Below are 16,300 nucleotides of genomic sequence, written 5' to 3' on the forward strand. Positions count from 1 at the left end.
GCCTATTCTTGTCTAATCAATGCTTGGAGTTTGTCAGAATTTGTGGGTTTTTGTTTGTTCACCCGCCTCTTGAGGATTGACCACAAGTTCTCAATGGGATTAATGTCTGAGGACTTTCCTGTCCATGGACCCAAAATTTCTATGTTTTGATCCCCGAGCTACTTAGTTATCACTTTTGACTGGACTCTGCCATGGCAATATGGTTTCTGGAATCCGTCTTTGGACCCTAGGAACTAACTGTAGCAGAGGTGAAGTGGAAACCAGGAGGTCAGATGAAGACCTTGCTAAGACTTTTTTTTCCCCTGTCATTGCTAATATTGCTTCTATCGTATCATTAGAATTTTCCTGTAGGGTGAAAATTGAACAAACTTGTTTTACCTTTAGGTTTAAGAAAGGTCAAGCAAAATAAGGTGAAGTGAGATTTACATCACACAGGCTTTAAAGAATGTTGATGTATGGTCATTGTTATCTCAAGGTAGCCAATGTGAATTAGAAACTTGTTTTGTACCATATTAGGGAACTGTAAATAAGAGTAAAGATTATTCATCATCATCATTCCACTGTGTAGCAGATGTTAAGGTATAAAAGCTTGTACCTGTCTGCACAAGGACAGACTTCTCTCTGCTTAAGAAGTGTCCACATCTGAATGCAATAAAAGCTTCATATATACTGCAGAAGACTTTGTAAGACTTTGTGCTTTATCATTTGTCATAGAGTGCCTTTGCTACATTATGCTTTGTCAGGAATGTTTAGCAAAGATTTGCAACCTTTATAGGAGAGTTGTGGGCATGTTGTTGGCTTTTCATTAAATTTTTTTATATATTTTTCCCAAAGACATGCTACGTGTGGTTTATCAGTTTTCCACTTACATAATATTTATTTCTCTAATCTTGACATGTGGAGATATTTTTAAAAACATTAAATTATTCAAAACATATCCCGTATTTACAAAGTCATATATTGCAGTATAATTTTTGTGGTTTTTTTTTTTCATTACCGTATGAATCATCATGTAATGCAGTACAGCAGGAACTGATGTTGGATGTGTGACTTCTGCTGATACAGGTCTGCAGGCATTCATATTGTTACTGACATCTATAGTGTTCCCTCATTCTCCCACATTACCCATCACATAGTAAAGAGACAGACTAGTGTATGTAAGTAAGTAGTCTCAGCCATTTCCCCTGGCAGAACCATCTAAATATACTACTTCTGTATGTGACAGACCCAACACTCAGTGGTTTGTCTTATTAATATACTGTAGATAACAGTTGTTGATCTTTTTCCCTAATATTTACATACCTGCCGATATTCCTAATTGCATACCTACTAAAACCACAAGCAGATCACCCCCATACCATGCCCATATCAGGAAAAGTCTCCCAGTAGGCAATGCCCTATAACCGCTAATAATCAAGACTGTTTGTCAGTTTGGCATTTCCCCCTTTCCAGTGCTACCTCTCCACCCTCTACTCCTGCAAACACTTCACTCCATCAGCCTCCACTACACAATCCTCTCCGGATTTACCTCCTACCTTACCAATGCGCCTTCTCTGTCTCTACCCCTGATCTTATCAGCTCCTCTGACCTCCAATACCACCTTCATGCCCACGAAACACAAATGAACCTCTCCTCCCTTGGTCTCTTGCACCTACAGTATATCTGCCATCTCTTGGATGTCTCAGCGCTTTTTCAAACTTATCATGTCCAAACTGAACTCATTGTCTCCCCCCTTTCTCCAGGGTCCCTACCCATCCCCTCCCTATCCGTTGACAACACTACCCTGTACTTCGTTCCTCAAGTCTGTTGTCAGGGTATCATGCTCTATTGCTCCCTCTTCTTCATATTCAGTCCATTTCCCAATCCTGCTGCTTCCACCTTCGCAACATTTCAAAGATCAGGTCCTCTCTCACCTTGGATGCAACTAAACCTCTCATCCTCTCCTGCGTTATCTCCTGCCTCAACTACTGTAACCTCCTCATCTCCAGCCTCCAGCTCTACCACCTCTCTCCACTTTCCTCAACACCGCTGCTCAACTTTTTTTGGTCTAACATGGTAAGTTTATAGGAATCTATGTAGTTTTTTATGTGGCTCATCGCAGTCTTTTTAGATGGTGAATGTTTGTGGATATTATATAAGTACACAATTTGATTTATTTATACAGTTGATCTGTTTAGGGCAGTGGTTTCCAAACTGTGTGCCTAGGCTCCCTGGGGTACCTCGGCGATCTCACAGGGGTGCCTCAGCCAGGGCCAGTGGTAAGCAAGGCGGGGGACTACTTGGTAATTATTTTGGCTTAGGGGTGCCTTGAAAAAGTTATGGAGACCCTAAGGGTGGCTTGAACTGAAAAAGTTTGGGATCCACTGGTTTAGGGTCATAATGATTTAAACCTTATTTATAACATAAGGTCTGGGAGGCTCTGTAAGCTTTGAGTCTTTTGGTTAGAAATTTGTCTGATTAATTACATTTGTCATAATAATCTCTGTATATAAAATGAATTTTCCATTTGCTCCTATTTGTGTAATGGTACATGGGCGCATGCATTCATCATCATCATCATTTATTTATATAGCGCCACTAATTCCGCAGCGCTGTACAGAGAACTCATTCACATCAGTCCCTGCCCCATTGGAGCTTACAGTCTAAATTTCCTACTATAGGCACACACACACACACACTCACACACAGACAGACAGACAGACAGACAGAGGGATGGAGAGACTAGGGTCAATTTTTTTGATTGCAGCCAATTAACCTACCAGTATGTATTTGGAGTACATTGGTACTCCAAATAGGTATTTGCAATTGGTATTGGAGTACATGCATTGGTACATGGGCGCATGCCATGCTCGTGCTTTTATGGCATTAGAAGCTCTTACTTATTTTTTATAGCATTCTTTTGCAGCTGGAAAAGTACATCACTGTTACTGCTCACAGCTTGTAATGAGTAATCGAAGCACCGTGTGTCACAGGTTCGGCTCAAATATCAAATATTTAATTTGGTATTTATTGGGGTTATTTGGATACTTATCCAAGACGATGCTGTGTTTTAAAAAAACGTATTGATAAAAGTGCTTGTGTGACAGCCTCTCTATATTATTCATATAAATGAATTATTTCAATTTGGAGCAAATAGATGTGGTGCTTTAAACCTGACGTTTAAAGTGCTTGTGTGTCCGTCTGATTTATTGGCCACTGACAACAGATACAAAGTAACAAACCACATTGGTGTGTATTCACTACAGCAGTTTAGTATATTCTTTAGTCTCTCCCGTGTATTTAAGACATATTGTCTCATGTTTTTCATGTCAGCTGTTTGCCAGTGAAAATAGGTACAACTGGTTTCCTGCCAGACCATCCTTACTTGCATCACTCCAAGGGGTATATTTACTAAACTGCGGGTTTGAAAAAGTGGAGATGCTGCCGATAGCAACCAATCAGATTCTAGCTATCATTTTGTAGAATGTACTAAATAAATGATAGTTAGAATCTGATTGGTTGCTATAGGCAACATCTCCACTTTTTCAAACCCGCAATTTAGTAAATATACTGCCATATGTCACTTTTTAAATTTAGAAAAAGTAGAACTTTTTGTAAAAAAAACAATTTTATTTAACAGTTTTTATTTTACAAATATCCACAGGCATATTCACTGTATAGAATTGTTTAACATTTCTAATTGGTACAAAATGAGTTGCAAACATAGACGAGAATGTGACAAAAGTCTGTGTTAAACGCTGCACACATCTCAAATCAATTGCGACAATTGGGTTTCTTGGTGATAATGTGGGGACAAAAATGCAATTTTAGAAGGAAATACAATGTTAAAAATGACCAACTTGGTTTAAGTACATTAAATACTATAAGCCTTGTAATGCATATTACCTCCCTTGACAATTTTTTCTTTAGTAAATAGATATAAATACACAATGGGTTAATTACCAACATTGTTCAAAGGTGCAACTCCGCACTAAACAAATGGAACATTTGCTTTTATTGTCTATCTTGCACTTTACAGATAAAAACAAATGTCTGTTTGATTTCTATGGTTTTAGTGCTGATTTGCACCTTTGAGGTACGAACACTTTGGGCCTGATGTAGGTCGGATGCAATTTATTTAAAGACGTAAATTATAATAAAAAAAAAAAAAACATTTTGCCTAGTATCCTAAGCCAGACACATCTAAAGATACTTTCAGGTCTGCAGTGAATGCAGATGGTCCAGTTTCATGCTGTCTCCATCCTCAGGGCGTATTCTGAACCTGCCTCGGACACCCGCTAGAGATACGCTTTTTAATAGGTGCGTATGCGTTTGATTCAGTTGCATTTATGTGAACATGTCCTTACTGTACTTACCCTACGCTTCCACACCCCTTCTGTCCACGCCCCTTCTGCCCCCGTGTCCTCCTCTCTAAATGTAATAGTCATAAGCGTCAGGTTTGCCTGAGTCTCATAGGGAGCAGCAATTACTCAATTTTTGTGCACATACACACTACAAAAATGCGTATTTACGATTTTACGTTCAACTATATCAGGCTCCACATGTCTGAAACTTTGCTTTGTTTAGACCATATTCGGTGTTATCCTTTTTTTTGTTGCATTTAGATAAATGTGTAAGCCACATTTTTTTACATCTAGACCAATAGATGCCTATGATTTTAGGACAAAATCACAATTACTGAACCCTATTCATAAAAAGGTGCCGCATTGTTATTTTTGCAAAACGACGAACTTGATAAATTGATTAATTAGTTGATAAATACCATTCTTCACCCTTTGATAGATAAGTGATGTAGTAATTGCTTTGCCCATGGTGTGCGCCACTACATCCCTATCGTGAAAGTACATATCAGAACTATTCATACATGTGACTTCCTAGACGCCATGAAGGGCTGCTCTAGCTGTTATCTGATGTTAAATATACATATCCTGGGAGCAATGTTTATAATTGTTAAATTACTTACAGAATAATCCTAAACACTGAAAAGCTTTCTATGGATTAACCCCACCCCAGAAAATACATTACAATAAAATCAACCATAGTCATCTAGTGTTTTCTTTTGCTCACTTGGATTGCATTGGAAGATTATTTTACCTTAAATATTCCCTTCCCAAACAAGTGAGTTATTCTAAAGAGAATTGGAATGGAAATCTAAAGAACGTGACAAGACTTGGACATACAGTAAAATGTGTAAATAACTTTATGTTGAAGAAAAATATACAGAAATAATTTTTACAGGGGTATAACTGTGTTTCAGAAGTATGACCCCATGTAACAAAGCGTTCTATGGTATTCAAGATCCCATACATACATGTTAAGATCATTTACAAAACAAAATCTATCCAGTGTTTACTCATTGACCCAAAGTAACAGAGAAATTAGAATATGTATATACATAGCTCTATGGCACCACTTTACTATACAATTTAATACACAAAAATGTGATATATTCTATCTTCAAAAAACACCTAACTTCTAAACAAAAAAAAAAGTTTTTTTCTATAGTCTGATTTTCCATATATGACTATAAATCATGAAAGTCTAATGAAAGTGCAGCGATCACCTACACAGTGGAAGTAGCCACTATCTGTGCTGAGTATAGACTAGACTGGGATCCGTCAACTCACGACATTCATGTCAGTTGCACCTATCAAGCTGTAACGTGTCAGTGACATCACTGAGTGTCTGCTGTACTCTGTGATCTTACCCGTTACCTACATCATTACTATATGTCCCATTGTGATAAATGTGGCCCAGTTCACAATATAGTTGCCTCCATTTTGCATAAATTAGAGGCCAACTTCAATAACATATAACAATGGTAAATACATGCTTTAACCTATAGCATCCAACAAGATATTAACTGGGATCGGCCTATGTGTACGTTATACCAGAGGTGCGCAACCTGTTGGTTGGGTTCCAGGATGTCTTTTGGGAGTCTCCTTACTGTCAAATATCCAAGGCTCACTATTGAGAAGCACCGGTTGGGGTTCTAGAACAATGCAAACCTGATACTTGGGGTTCGGGCACCACAGAGACTAAGGAAAGCTTAAACCTAATTGGTTGTTATTTGCACATTAGTGTTAAATACATGAGTGTAGTTATACTATGTGATTGAGGATTAATAAATTCATACTGAAGGGTCCACAACATACATTAATGGAGTTGAAGAAAAAACAATTTTATTCTACGTGTCATTTTTCTAGTGTAGTTTAGACAATGAAAGTAAATGTCCGATAGGTGCATATTTTTCCCCATAAATATCCTTCACACTGTTCGGAAATCAACACAATCAAAGTCCATATAGTATATGTGTTAGGAATTAAGATAAATTTGTAGAATGTACTAAATAAATGACAGCTAGAATCTGATTGGTTGCTATAGGCAACATCTCCACTTTTTCAAACCCGCAGTTTAGTAAATATACCCCTAAATGTAATATATGCTCCTTCAGTTCATATGTTTAAACTCCATACAATATCTCACGACTTCCACTGGATCATCAGTGGATCAGGTTGTCTATGCAACTATCAGTGAATCCCACCCCTATGGAGGAACCTTGTGTAAGTAGTTAAAAGTATCTTAAAAGAAATCATAATAATACTAAGTCGATATCTCAGAGGTACCTCTCCATTGTTGCACAACTAGATTACAAAAATATCTAGTATCTGTGAGTAACAAAGTAGTAATTAAAGCCTGAGGAGCACTTGTAGATCCAGATTAGATTGTGACTGTCTCCCCATTGGTCAGAAATATTTTACAGCCATTTTCTAAGAAACAAAGTTAAAATACACATTGCTCTTGTATGAAATTATATTTTGGAATATGCAAATATATAAATGCATTATCCTACATTATCATCATCTACAGTAGAGTCTTCTGTTTCCAACTGAACGTTATTTTGCTTACTGCTTTCCAGTTATTTCTTGGAACTCTAAAGGTGCTCAGGAATGAACGGTGTATTTGTTGAAATCACTGTATATGTCTCATATTTATTCACTGCCAAATTATTCAGATTTTGTGGTCATAAACATTTTACATCTGTATGTACATATTAGAAAAATGCTCTTTTAATGTAGAAGCAGCATTATCTAGACATTTTAATTTTTCCTGAGCAAGACTAAAAACATTAATGAAATCTGTAATTCACATTACATACACACATGTGGTACACATTGCTTTTGCTTCTGTTACAAGTTGATGTATCTATATTAGTTAAAGCTAAATGTTGTGCATATTATTTGGTTAGTACATACTCGTCAAAACGTGTCATCAGGACCCACCCACAAGGCATAATGATGCAAAACACGTCATTGAGGCCCCACCTTCTTTACGAAAAGAGAGGCGGGTCTAGGAGGGTGGATCATAACTGAATATCTTCTACAAATCTCTATTTATGTTAAGATGGCAGCAGACCATGTGTAGGTGAACTACATACCCCTATATACTTGTACAGTGCATAGTGATGTTGAGGATTCATGTCCTATCAACAGAACAATGTTTCAGTAGCTTGCACTCTGCATTGCTTTTTCTGGAGCAATTTCAGTGTAACCCATAGATTTATATATATATATATATATATATAAGGCTGAAAGATCCAGGTTTACTACAGATGTAGTAAACTGAGACTTGCTGGGAATACGCCCCTCAATCAGAAATAACATTTTATATCTACACGTCACATTATTTACACATTCAGCACAGGAATTGTTAGTCTGCCAGAATGCAGAGAGAATCCTCTGGCAGCTATGGAATTACATAGGCACAAAACAAGTAGATGTATTGACAAACAAAGCACCAAACACAGTCCTGCATTATAACAGCTGGTGACACAGAAAATAAAAACAAAAAAAGAAACTAGTAGAACGTCTCTGAAATTAGTTGCCTACAGTTGACCATTTTCATTAGTTACACCCAAGTAAAAATAGAATATAAATCTTTGGCCTTAAAGAGGACCTCATACCTCCCAACAATTAGGCAGGCGAAACCAGGACAAAATAAGCCCATCTCAGATTGACTTAAAGCCCGCCCAGATATGTCCATTTTTGACCATACTCCGCCCACTTTCGTGTAAGTTACACTCCTTTCGAGGTCTGTGAATCTGGACTCTCGTGACGGTTGGGAGGTCTGCTACCGGACACCTACACACAGTGGAAACAACCGTTTTGTAAATGAACCAATATTCATGGCAATGTGGCCAGTCAGCCCAAACATGACAGGGCTAAGGCACAAAAAGACAGACTGCCTTAGTGATGCGGCTGAACTGACAGGCTACGTTCCCATGAATATAGGTTATGCCAACAAAATGGTGGTCTGCGCTGTTTGCAGCTGTCATGTATACTATAAAGTTAAAGGCAAAAGGTAACATGAAGTAATAAATACCACACAGGTTATGCTTTTTACAGAAGGAACATTGAAGCATCGTTTTTAGGTTTTAAATCTGAAAACAAATGCAAATGTCACCATGTGGTGATTGACAACATATTACACATTTTCAGTTTTTACACATGAAAGATTTTGCAGCCTCAAAAGCGTAATGGAATGTATATTTAAACCAGGAGTGTATTAGCTGTGCATAGTTAAATTAAGACAAGGGGGTAAATGTATCAAGCTGCGAGTTTCCAGTGGGTTTAAAAAAGTAGAGCCAATCAGATTCTAGCTATCACTTATTTAGTACATTCTACAAAATGACAGCTAGAATCTGATTGGTTGCTATAGGCAACATCTCCACTTTTCAAACCCACCGGTAACTTACATTTACCCCATGATCTTCAGTAATATGCAACACTTTGAAGGCTCTCCTTGCAATTAAGGTGTTTAAAGGCACACTGCCGCAACCCAAATAGGCACTAAGATGGCCTATGTAGGAAAAGTAAAGCCATTGGGAATAACTGTATAAAGAAATGATTATTTTGCATAGGAAATATTAAGTGTTTCACAATTGATTACACGCTATAATTGATAATGGCACAAACAGCTATGTTTAAGGCAAACAGATAACATCTGTTCAGACTTAGAGAAAGGGTCGTATAGTGACTGTAAACGCCTCTTTAGAGCCTTTAATGCACTGTAAGTATTCCAGTGGCTGCTTCCTCCTTTATTGCATAATGACAGTAGATCAGCATTAAATAAAACTTAGCACCCCTTCCTGACATATTGTGCACCTAGAAACCAAATCATTACCGGATGTCAGGCAGCCTAACACGTCCATTCCATATGTTACTTGCTACACTCATTTCACCACTGCCAGTGATGTAATAGAGACGATTCATGTGAAAGCCAATGGCTCAGCACATAACCAATTCAACAACTGCAGTGCTATCATTCAGTTAACAGTAACCATTATTTAAAAAAAAAAAAAAAAAAAAAGAAAAGAATAGAATTAAAATATTCCTAGGAATAACTTTCATTTTCATTCCAATTGGTGACCCATTGCTTTTTTTCACTGTTCTGCTTTAATTTTCCATCTTTGAACTGGCGTTCTTCTTTGGGAATTCGTACAGCATGGTATTGCGGGACATTGTCATCGTACCTAGCCCGTTTAAAAAATCCACACTGCAGAGAGAAAAGAGAATTAGGTCACTATAGGAGCACAATTCCCATTGGTTTCAGATGCATCGTTAATTACAGACAGATATGTAAGCAGACTTTGATAGAAAAGCACACGGCCGGGAACAAGTCACTGTTAATGTCAGCACAGAAGCATTTTATAAGCAATATAATTAAAGTAGTAAGACTTCTATGAAAAAAAAAAAGAAAGTCACATAGACTGGAACAAATATGCACATACACTGAATAATAGCAAATATTCTCCGTCAACTTTCCAAACTTGGTCTGGTCAATTTTGTATACGAGTCCTCTGAACTAACTGTTAGAAACTCCAGATTACATGTCTGATGGAGGTCTGAGAAATATTGTTGATTAGTATAAAAATTGCCGCACTGTACAAAAATAAGGGCTTTAACTCAGCAGCCAATCAGAGTTTTGCAATAACTTTTTCAACCTTGTCCTACTGTTTGTAACCTTTAATGAAAGTACAATAGCGCAACGGAGCAGCTCTTTCCGAAAGCCGTTGAAGATGGATGAAAAAAACTAAAAACGTATCCCTGGATTAAATGACTAACATTCTCTATAGGTCATTTCATATCTACAACTGAATCATAAAATACTAATGAATGGATTTAAGTCTTCTTTAGATATAATGTGTAGTCTGATAAAACGGACCTACGTCTCTGTTTATTAGATCTAATTATGTGTCTGCTTCTCTGCATCTCAATAAATGTTGAACAACAGTGGGAAGATAAATGATTCTTATTAACAAAAACTACAAACATACATGTATTTATTGTAAATAATTTTTATGAGTATTGTCAAGCTGGATCGACCAAGTTGGAGAAAATTAGTATTTTTTGACTGAAATGACCAATAGTGTGTGGGGCCTAAAACTCTCGGAGCTCTCGTTGTATTTGTAAAACGCATTTGGTTGATGTCAGCAACGACATATGTGTCACTGGGCAACGGCGCAGCATAGGGCCACTACGAGCCTGATCAGAGACGTGTCATTTGGCCGACTATGTAGATAACGGTCTCCTAATTCCAGAGAAAGTCCCAAGTGCCTAGACTTTCTTCCCATGTAAGTGTGCCCTATTTTTTCAATTTTATAGTATGATTTTTCTCTCTCTATATAATATGCAATTCACTCTATGGGTCTGATTTAGAGTTCAAATAAAAATGTGACTCTTCCTCTTAAAGATACAGGCAAGTAAAGATCAGAGACGTCTTCTCGCTCTTACCGCACTGACCACCCGAGAACAAGTAGATGCGAGTGTAAGATGCGCTCAACTGAAAACACAGCCATGAGTTGTGCGAATGCGCACACGTTTTACATAAGTCACATTTTTACGTGGCACAAGTGGACTTGCATCCAACTCTAATTTCAGGCCTAATTGTTCTATTTTCTGTTTTTTTTTTTTTTTAAATTAACGTGTATTAAATATGAGCATAGCAAAAGGCAAACAATTTTTATAGCTATGTTTAATGACCATGTCTTGACTGACCTTGTGTTGCACTGAGCTGTGATTATATTGCACAGTGTATAACATGCTTACATGTCTGTGCCCAGCAACAAAGTGTCCCTGAAAACTATTGTCAAATGTTATCAACTACATACAAATTCGGCCAAACCGGCCTCAGATCTGGGTGTTCAGAGATCAGGTTAAACAACCAGGCCCGTATGTCAAGCTTTTCTATTGTAATCCTGAATAGCCCATGGAACACTGTTGTATCTGTTTAAAGTAAATAAAACAAGAACTAAACCTTGCAATAATGTCCTCAATGTCTTGCAACCTTTCAGTAACGTAAAGACAAATACTTGTATTCTAAAAGCAGGCAGTAAGTAAGCAGGGACGTTCACTCACAGATATATAAAGGTAGTATTTATTACATATCGGGGAACTTACCTGAAAGCACACACATTTTAGACAAAAAAGAATTTCTCTGACTTATATAAATATATATATTTGTCATATCTGCATTACATCCCTAAGAAGCGTATTACAGTTTTAAAAGTAAAAGTAGACAACAAGAGAAAAGTGTATCCATCGTCATGGAAACATTTACATTCCCGGGCAGCACAGTACTTTGAGAGAGAACAACAACGAAAGACCATAGAACAGGTGTAAGAGTTGTATGTGTTAGTAGTTTTACATGCATGAGTAGATGGTAAAAGGTTAAACATATGTGCGTTACATGATTAGTGTCAGATAAAAGATGCAAAATCCAATGATTAATGAAAGACGTCTGCAGCAAAAGCCATTGTTGTGTTAATGGTTTACAAAATCTTGCAGCCAATCCAACACCCTCAAGCAGTGATTTAAACAATCAAATTACCAAAATCACAGAACGCTGATCAATACTATGCGTCAGCCGTCAGCCTCTCTTTATCAGATGGCTGGGCGTGGATCTCAGCCTTGTGATATGTGGCATCAAACTGATCTTTCTTATTTCTCTTGAAGAAGCCACACTACAAAGAATCAAGGTTATTAGATACATTGTAAGGATTGTACTGATTGGAGGAGGACATTTAAAAGAAGAGCAAATTATCAGCAGTCACAGAACATCAGAAATGTTAGTGTATCTGTCACCCACACACTATAGAGTCACCATGAACCATATTCAGCCAATCAATTCTCTAGAAACCATTGACATCACTAAGTGATGTCATCTGTTCCTAGTGTATTATAGGCTCACGAACATTGGTTCAACTCAAACATGGCTCACTCCACTGTATGTAAGTGGCAGGTATATTTGTAGAATACAGTTCAACCTGTAATTCAAACTGATCAATCGGAGATCTTGAAACCCACTTAGAATAAGGATAGGTTTCCATCAGTTCTATAGAAATAGCCCATTATAACCTATATCATCATGGCAGCAATAGGAAATGTAGTCCATCAATAGCTAGAAAATGAAAAGATTCTTTTACCACCCGGGAACAAGTGATCAATTGACACTGAGAGTTTGGTATAATTACATCTGACTGCCCACTGGTAAATCTATCTAGAGGCAGGGGCTCACTGCTCAAGTTTAGGCGTTACATAAACATTGTACATTCCCCTAAGAAAAGTAACTCCAGATGACTTGCACTGTTGTCTTTAAGCTGAGCAATCTGGAAATGATAGTGTTACAAAAATAGTTTTGTTAGGAAAATCCATTGTCCATAGTGTTTGCACCGAACAGCAGATTCTCAATGCACTCCGTCGGTTCCCATTACATTAAGAGTTTAACTTTAATTTCCGGATCGCTGAGCTTAGAGGGAACATTGAGCTGGTGATGAAAGACAGATGAAATGATTGGGGTTATTACAGATACATTGGTGTCAAAATGAGGTTTAGTTATCAATGGGTTGTGGTGGAAATGAGGCTCAGAGTGGCAGGACCCTTGGGTTTTCTTACTGTAAAGGAAACAGCCACTGGATTATTCTTTCATTTTCATTACCCATTTGGCAAAATGCTAATCTCCAAATATTTTATCCACCATTTTGTAACATTGTGGTTAACTACCTGCAATTTATTAGAATCTCTGCAGAACTAAAGCTTGTATCTTGCAGAAAGTTGTAACATTGTTACAAGTCAAAATACACACACTGAGCATTGCAAATCATTATCTACAACTGGGGGTTATGAGCTAAAACATAGTGTAGAATATTCTTTTAAAATTCTTATTATACACCTGCCCAGTGGCGGAACCACCATTGGTGCAGCAGGTGTAGTGTACCGAGGCCCATGGAGATAATAAGGCCCGCTGCACGGGGAACTAGCGGATTGTGGGCCCCGGTCCCTCCTCCCAGCTTCCCTGCCCCGGGGCACACAGCTCACTAGCTCCACCTCTGCCTCTGCCTCTGCACTACACATGCATATCCTATTAAAAGCTATCTGATATTATCTATTGTGTAAGCAGTTTATGGTATTAGCCTGTCAGTGGTAAATAATTGTACTCACCTTCCATAATAAAAACACTAGTAGTGCAAGCATTAAAATTCCTGCTAATATAGCAACCAAGATAATCCACCATGGCACTCCGGTATACTGTGCCTGCGTCTTCTCAGGGAACACGGTCACGCGCACCTACACACAGATAGATAGGGTGACTGTTAAAGTACTTGTCTATTCCACCTAGTACTCTACATGCACAGGCCCCACAACCAGGCACATGTAACAGACATGTACTATTGTACAGTAAGTCCTCAGAGGCCATATCTTGTTCCAAAAATTTGCCCTTAAATATTTTTCAAGGAAACTTTTACCTAATTTTGGGGAAAAAAATGGAAAATTCCCAACATAGCAAGTGGGGCTTATTTTCACAACTTTTGTATGAATGGTAAAGTAGAACACACAAACAAAATGTGAGTGGCAGTTGTTTGGTGATGGAAAGTAAATTCTTAGCCATACATCCCAAAGGAAGACTGCCCCAAATGGCCACATTGTGAAAAAATGTTAACGGTTATAATACGAACATATTAACTCTCAGACATGTGGGTAGCATTATATTCAGGAAGAGCAACCCTTCATACTAAATATCATATTTAGATAAACGGTTGCCGTATAAAACGGCATCCTTAGCATTGGCAAACCAAGGGGGGGGGGGGGTCCTAGAGCCTGGAAACCCCCCTCCAAGCCTGGGGCACTGTATAATTAAGGTTGCTGGACCCTGCCCCCGCTTCACCCAGCTCTGCTTGAAAAGGAAGAGCTGCGTGCACCTAACAGTAGTGCACGCAGCATTGCCCATGTATAATATGGGGATAGGAAGAGTTGGAGAGCAGCCAAGCTATGTCTAAAATTATAGCCACGCCCCCATGCATGCTTGTCACGCCCACTGGCGGCATGGTGTGGAAACCCCCCTCTACAAATCCTGTGTTTGCCCCTGCTTAGAAGTAAAACATTTTTTGCTATGGAGTAGTTTAATAGCCCATTTCACTAAAAAGTTGTTTAACACTATTCCTAACAGGTTTCATTGTTAGATGCAGAAGGCTCTATAACGTTTCACTTGCTGAGCAATAACCACCTATCATTTACTGATGAGCCCTAAAAGAGTGAAACAGTCTTTCCGTAGGTGGAATTCTGTATCAGCAATGTCCTGAGTACCGAGAGGGTAAAGCATTGAAAAGAGCTATCATGTTAACAACTTCATGCAAGGAAATGCTCTACAGTAAACCACAATTACTTACCTGGTAACCGTCGTTTGACAATTTAACGTTCTCAGCTGTGGTGTCAATACCAATTGAAGCTTTCACAAGAATGTCAAGATAATTCATCTTCGAATATTCCTGTTTATCAAAGGGAAACGACATTGAGCACATGGAACTCGGTACATTCTACAGATGTAAGGGATATATAAAGTGCATTGCTGCAATCTCACCTCAAGGAAAGTGCTGTTCCATAACCGTGACCGAAGTGTAATGACTGCATTACTATCCAGACCCGTAAGAGGGCATTTAATTGTCACGCATCTTGCATGGTTATCACAGTCCTGGAATCAGTAACAGATTAATTAACTTTAAATCATCAATTAAATAAGAAAGTAAACTTTAAATAAATTTTTCTTCCATTATCAACCGTTATAGCCACCCCACAGCACACTATGGGGATCTTATATAGGACAAAAAGCTAAAATATTAAAGCAAAGCATATTATATTGTATTAACACCATTGGCACTGACTTTAAATTAGTGTCTGGTAACAGGCGACGTGGATACCACATATGGCCCCCAAATGGCTAAATTTGTTGTGCTCCCCTAGGCCGCTGATTCTGTGTGACCCCCCTCGGCCCAATCTTCATAACTTTAACCTCCAGCACAGCCCCTCTCTACCAATAAAATTAAAGCAACACTGCTCTCTCCTCCCAGTAGAAGAACAGATGAATATAAAGTAAGAAAGGGTAATATGCTGGCTACACACTGAGTCCTTACATTTGCATACACTGCCTGCTATTTATCTATGCTCCTGAGTGAAGGGAGCGTAGACAAACTCTGGTGTTTCTCTTTACACTTACATAATATACTAGGCACTTTGTAAACGTCCTGGACAAAAAATAATAGGTCCTCTTAAAAGGAAAAGTCCTCCTGTTAAGTCCTATTGTTTAGGATTTAAATGTCCTGTCTTGCATTAATGCACGTAGGCATCAAAATACCCTTACAAATCACCTGCTACCTATACAGCCTGGAAGTGGCCATGTTTGGGCTGACCCAACATTTAGAAGTGCGCACTCACAGGGTCTGAGTCATTATGGAGAGCAAAGCTTAAAAAAGTGAGTAACTTTGCACCTGGGCAAAACCATGTTGCATTGGAGGGGGAGGTAAATATAAAATGTGGGGACAGATTTATAGTTGGGGTAGGGCATGTCCTAGATTTACTTTAAATTTTGGTGTAAAAATAACGCTATCAAGCATTTGTGTGCTAGATGAAAAAATAGCCAGTATTTAACTTATGTGCAAAATAATAAACTAATTTGCACCCCTTGCATTGTAACATGGTTTGTCCCGGAGAAGATTTACTCCTTTTTTTTGCCTTACTTTCCTTAATGACTCAGGCCCACAATGTTCATTTATGTGTGTAATCTTCCTTACATGTCTCCCTAGATCATTTCAAGCTACACCGCTACTTCATAATCTATGGAAACACCAACCATAAAATCACCTGCGCCTACATTTGTGTGTTTTATTACATTGGAGAACGTACGCCTACAAATATACTTTCCTGCAAAACAAATGCAATGTAAAGATCCATAGGATCATAACAGCACA

The 16,300-nt window shown here is 38.2% G+C and overlaps 1 protein-coding gene across 2 annotated transcripts in view; it reads right to left on the minus strand.

Annotated features, from left to right (window-relative positions):
* Positions 1–3,588: 3,588 nt before the first annotated feature.
* The window catches only part of ITGA6 (integrin subunit alpha 6), a 73,801-nt gene continuing 61,089 nt past the window's right edge, over positions 3,589–16,300 (minus strand). Inside the window, exons 22-26 of one of the 2 annotated variants that reach the window (XM_075180631.1) lie at positions 14,917–15,027; positions 14,726–14,824; positions 13,500–13,625; positions 11,890–12,022; positions 9,358–9,555 (exon numbers count right to left, since the gene is read on the minus strand). In XM_075180631.1, the coding sequence (XP_075036732.1) occupies positions 11,915–12,022; positions 13,500–13,625; positions 14,726–14,824; positions 14,917–15,027 (444 nt within the window). In that variant the 3' untranslated portion in view covers positions 9,358–9,555; positions 11,890–11,914. Of the gene's footprint in view, positions 9,556–11,889; positions 12,023–13,499; positions 13,626–14,725; positions 14,825–14,916; positions 15,028–16,300 lie in introns of both variants that reach the window. The other variant, XM_075180630.1, reaches the window with a different exon arrangement.

The sequence above is a fragment of the Mixophyes fleayi genome, chromosome 7, assembly GCF_038048845.1.
Source record: "Mixophyes fleayi isolate aMixFle1 chromosome 7, aMixFle1.hap1, whole genome shotgun sequence".
NCBI lineage: Eukaryota > Metazoa > Chordata > Amphibia > Anura > Limnodynastidae > Mixophyes > Mixophyes fleayi.